This window comes from Plasmodium reichenowi, chromosome 4 (assembly GCF_001601855.1).
Source record: "Plasmodium reichenowi strain SY57 chromosome 4, whole genome shotgun sequence".
Classification (NCBI taxonomy): Eukaryota; Apicomplexa; class Aconoidasida; order Haemosporida; family Plasmodiidae; genus Plasmodium; species Plasmodium reichenowi.
Genome location: NC_033649.1, coordinates 27,819 through 33,457, shown reverse-complemented (window position 1 = coordinate 33,457; position 5,639 = coordinate 27,819). Strand labels below are relative to the sequence as shown.

Here is a 5,639-nt window from a genome sequence, read left to right as displayed (position 1 = left end):
AAAAAAAAAAAAAAAAAAAAAAAAAAAAAAAAAAATTGAAAACGATTATTTGAAATATAAATATATGTGTATAAATATATGTGTATAAATATATGTGTATAAATATATGTGTATAAATATATGTGTATAAATATATGTGTATAAATATATGTGTATAAATATATGTGTATAAATATATGTGTATAAATATATGTACAAACGAATGTATTCTATATATATATATATTCATTTACATATATATATTTTTTTTTTTTTTTTTCTTACATATAAATCGTAGTAGTATTGCTCAAAGTTGTTATATGTCATCATGTTGTAATATGCGTATTTGATTTTTATAGGGGCAAAAATATTAATTGTTACATTTTTTTTAATATAAATATTTAAGTTATTTTTCTTCAAATCTATAAATGAAATATTTAAATCATCATTTTTATTATGAAATATAATGTCACTTTTGAATTGATGGGATACATTTTTCTTTTTATGTTTGATATGTATTAAATTCATATTATGTAAGAATTTGAGTTTACTATAAATATAAACAAAAATACAAATTTGTTCATTATTCTTTATAACATTCATATCATATTCAGATAGTTCATTTTTTTTTGGGGGAAGATTGGACAAGACCTTATCATTTATTTTTAATTGATTTATATTATAATAATTATTTTTTCTTGTTATTAAAAAATTATTAATCATATCCTTTTTATCACAACTGAATAAAGAATAAGATGTTAAGAATTCAAAAAGTTCCTTAGGTAAATGTTTGAGTTTTTTTTTTTTTTTTTTTTTTTTTTTATTATTATTATTATTATTATTATTATTCAAAAGATAATTTTCAATATAATTCAATTTACATCCTATATTTATAATTTTAAGATAATCATCAAGATACATATTTTTTACAATATATTTAATTGTAAGAGCAGTATTATAAGATATATAATTCATATATTTCTTATTTTTATTATATATTTGTTGATTAATTTGTACATTTTTATTTTTACAATTCTGTATTATTTTATTTTTTTCTTTTAATAATCTTATTAAACATTTATGGAAATATTTATATCTTGCCATTTTGGAAAACAGAAACCCGTTAAAATAATTAATACTATATGATAATTCTTGTGTTGTTTTGAAATTTTGAAAAATATTTTTATTATCATCCTTTGTATTTTTATTATTATTTATATTTGGTTCTTTAAGGTTAAATGCTGATTCGTTGAGAATATCGATATATAGTACATTATTACATTGTTCATTATTATTATGGAAACCACTGCTACGATGATTATTATAAATATAATTATTATTATAAATATTATTATTATAAATATTATCATTATTATTATGATTATTATTTATATATCCAGGTGATATTATTTCCTTTTCCATATCATTATCATCACCATTTTGTAATACTTTATTTTTTTTATAATTTAAGGGTTCATTCATTATATCCATGTTTTTTCTCTTATTATTATTAGGGATACTCATATTACCTGTATTGTTCATGTTATATTCATTCATTTTATTATCAACATTGAACATGCTTGTTACACAACTATTAATATTATTAATATTATTAATATTGTTATTATTGCATATGTGATTATTTGTTGAATTATCTATCATTTTATATTCTTTATATTCATTATGATCATATTTCTTATTTGTATGTGAAATATTTTGATTGGTAACAATTTGTTCTTGAACATATTTATCATTGATTACATTTTTGTTAACATTTTCTATATTAGTTTCTTCCTTTTTGACCTTGTCATTTTGTATTGATGACATATAATAATATTGTATAGGGTCCTTATTAGTTTTATTGTATGTATAATATTTATATATATATTGAATATACTCCTGATAATATTTCATATAAAATTTATTTGCCTCCTGTTCATTTAATACATCGGAATCATAGAAAATATATTTTACAACTTTGGTTGATGGTATTTTATATTTTTTAAAAGATTCATTTATTTTTAAAGAATAATCATATAATCTTTGAACTGATTTACGATCAATCATTCTGCCATTATTTTCAATCTTAAGAAATAAATCTTGAATAAATCTAAATGTTACAATTTTTGAACAAATTAAAAAATGACAAAACAGGAACAGTCTTTTAATAAATAAATTACTTTTTAATTTTTTGGTATCTTCCATAAAATATTTTATAAAAGTGATATTATCATCAGAATGTTCTATATGCTCCACATCAAATCTAATGGTATTATTATTATTATTATTATCACCATCATTAGTTTTATAATTTTTTTTATGTATCGCATAGTTCTTATTGTTTATTGCACCCATGTCATTTTCATTATTTTTTTTCTTCTTTATAATTTTCTCTTTTGTATTTTTTTTTAATACAAACTTTAAATAATAAAAGAGATGAAAACTACATGTATATAAATCATATTTATCTTCAAAATTTTTAAAATGATCTACATATGATTGAAAGAAATCATAATAATTATCATACGATTCACTGAAATGTATTTCTTTAGGTATGACATAATTTAATATATCGATGTCAATTTTATTTACAGTATGAATAAAACTTAAAACATTAAGAGATTCATTTAATTTTTTAAAATGTATAGTATTATAATTATTTTTATTATCTTGATTATTTTGTATAGAATGTATCTCATTTTTATAAAAATGATTCTTATTTGAGAAATTATTTTCACTATTTATTAATATATATTCTTTATTATTATTTGACCTCTTAATATATGTATCATCTTCTTTGGACTGTACCGTATTTTGATTTTCTTTTACAAAAAAATGATTATCATTATTATTTAATGTATCACTATGAATGCTTTCCATTTTATCTTTTTTTTTTTTTTTATTACACGAAAACTCAATATTTTCACAGGTTAAGGGAAGGAGATGTTTCGTTTTTTGTATATATTCATATATTTTTATATCAAAAAATCGGTACATGAAATTTTTATTTTTTCTTTCAGGTACTTTAATTATAACTTTATTTTTTACTAATCTGTTAAGACAAATATTTGTTTTTTTCACAGTAAGGAATAGAGAATCTGCAACCTCTTTGGTTGTTATCCCATTAATCCCTTTGCTGATAATTAAATATTTCATTTTATCAAACATGCAAATGTTATTTAGCGAAATGTATTTATTTGTGTACAAATCAGCACAATGATTGTAATCACCATCACCATCACCATCATCATCATCATCATCATCATCATCATCATCATCATTATTGTTATTATTATTATCATCATCATCCACATTATTGTTATTATTTTCATCATCATTTTTGTTATATTTTTCCGAATGCGTATAATCCACTGACGAAGAAGAACAACACGATGTACCTTTTTTTTTTTTTTGTTTTTTTTTTTGATCTATCCCCTTAAGATGTGGTGAAGCCACATATGCATTCACGTTATTATCCACATCAATAAAAGAAACATCCGATTCCATGGAATCATCATTTTCGTTTAATGAGCTAGAATAAGAATCGGAGTTGCTATTATTTGGGTTTATATTTATATCCATAAAGTTTTTAAATTCCTTAATTTTTACATTACAATTTTCTTTGTTCAACAATATGTTCTCATCACCCCTATTATTATTATTATTATTATTATTATCATTATTATTATCATTACTGTTGTTATCATTTATATATATATCATCATTTTTGCTATTTTTTTCATCTTGATCAGACTTTCCTTTTAAAATATCCATACCCTCTTTCACATGATCAGAACCAGTACCAGAACTATGAGCAGCACCTGTCTCCTTTTTACACACACTGTCAATTATTCCATTTTGATCATATCCTTTTAATGTACCCAAATTATTTGCAAGACGGAAAGTATTCATGTTAGCACTCCTAAATAGGAAACCCGTGGAATAGTCTTCACACATTAAAAAACAGGATTTATTTATAAATTGTATAATATAATCATAATTATAGTAAAACATAAGTAAGAAATTAATTATGTTATCGTAATTCATTTTGTTTTTATTCTCATAACTTAAATAACAATTTTCATACGTGGAGTGTATTTTAATTTTACACATAATAACTTTTTTATTATTAATTAGAGAATTCAGTATACAATTAAAAATGCGTAGTGCTTTTCTAACTTGTATAAAATAATAAGGATTATATACAATAAGTAATTTAAAAAATATTAGGGATAATATTTTTTGAGGAATGATAATAAATTTGTTTAAAAGAAATAATATAATTTTATTAATAGACATGACATTTTGTGAATATAACAAATTTTTTATAAATATAGGTAATAAATTGTATATAAAAAAAATGTTATAATATAAAATATAAGAAGGGTTTAACTTGATAAAGCTATTACTTGTTCGATTAATAGGATGCTGATCATTTTGACGATACACACAATTGTTATTATTATTTGAATGGACATTATTTGAATGGACATTATTTGAATGGACATTATTTGAATGGACATTATTTGAATGGACATTATTTATCATATTATATTTATAATCCTTCTTTTCCAATTCGTTCATTACAATACTTGTATTTACTCGATTGTCCTTCATATTACAATCGACATTATTTATATTGATACTTATTTTTTTAACCAATAAATATTGAAATAATTCTTGTAAGTGATAATATATAATTCGTGGATCTAATTTTACATATTTGGATAAGGAACTTTGAATTAGGCCATTATATTTTCCAGATATAATATATAACAAAAGAAAGATTTTTTCTTTCGATTCTTTTATTCTTTGATAATAAAAAAGATTATGTTTATTATATATATATATATTATTTATACATACATAATAATCACAACTATTATTAATAATATCATTTTTATCATTATCATCATATATTTTTACATTCTTATCATTATTATATTCATCAAATAACACACAATTATTATATTCTTTTTTAAATAAACGTATGTCTTTACAGAAATATAAATTTTCTAATATTATTTTTTTCATATGTATGTCCATATGCATATGTTTATAGTTATGAAGACATTCATATAATTCTTCTAATGTTATATAGTAAGGTACATAGTTAGTATTTTCTAATTTTCTATCTTCTTTTACATCTTTCTTGCTGAAGGTTGTACACAGGGCGTCAAAAATGTACTTCATAAGTATCTTATCCATCTTGAAGTACTTTCATGTTTATCAAAATAAATAAAAAAAAAAAAAATATATATATATATATAAATGTATAAATAAAAATTAGCTCATCAATTTGGGTTTTTACATATAGACTTGTTTTTTGTATATAATCAATTAAAAAATAATCACAAAAAAAATTATATATATATATATATATATATAAATGAATTCTTAAATACATACGTTTTAATTATAATATTAAAACATTAAGATAATAAATAGGTGAATATTTAATGTTCATAATGTTATTTTTTTTAATTACAAAAATAAGAAATGTTTAAAGTTTGACAAACCCGGTTTTTTTTTTTTTTTTTTTTTTTTTTTTTTTTTTTTTTTTTTAATAATAAAAATTAAAAATTTTATCATAAAATATAATAAATAAAATTATTATTTATTAATAAAAAAAAAAAAAAAAATATTAAAAAAAATACATT

The 5,639-nt window shown here is 19.7% G+C and overlaps 1 protein-coding gene across 1 annotated transcript in view; it reads right to left on the bottom strand.

Annotated features, from left to right (window-relative positions):
- PRSY57_0401000 (hypothetical protein) overlaps positions 1-5,187 on the bottom strand; it is a gene marked incomplete at both ends in the record, with an annotated part of 12,307 nt that extends 7,120 nt beyond the window's left edge. The window contains one exon of the mRNA XM_020114488.1: positions 265-5,187. Within this exon, the coding sequence (XP_019970765.1) occupies positions 265-5,187 (4,923 nt within the window). The remainder of the gene's footprint in view (positions 1-264) is intronic.
- Positions 5,188-5,639: the final 452 nt, after the last annotated feature.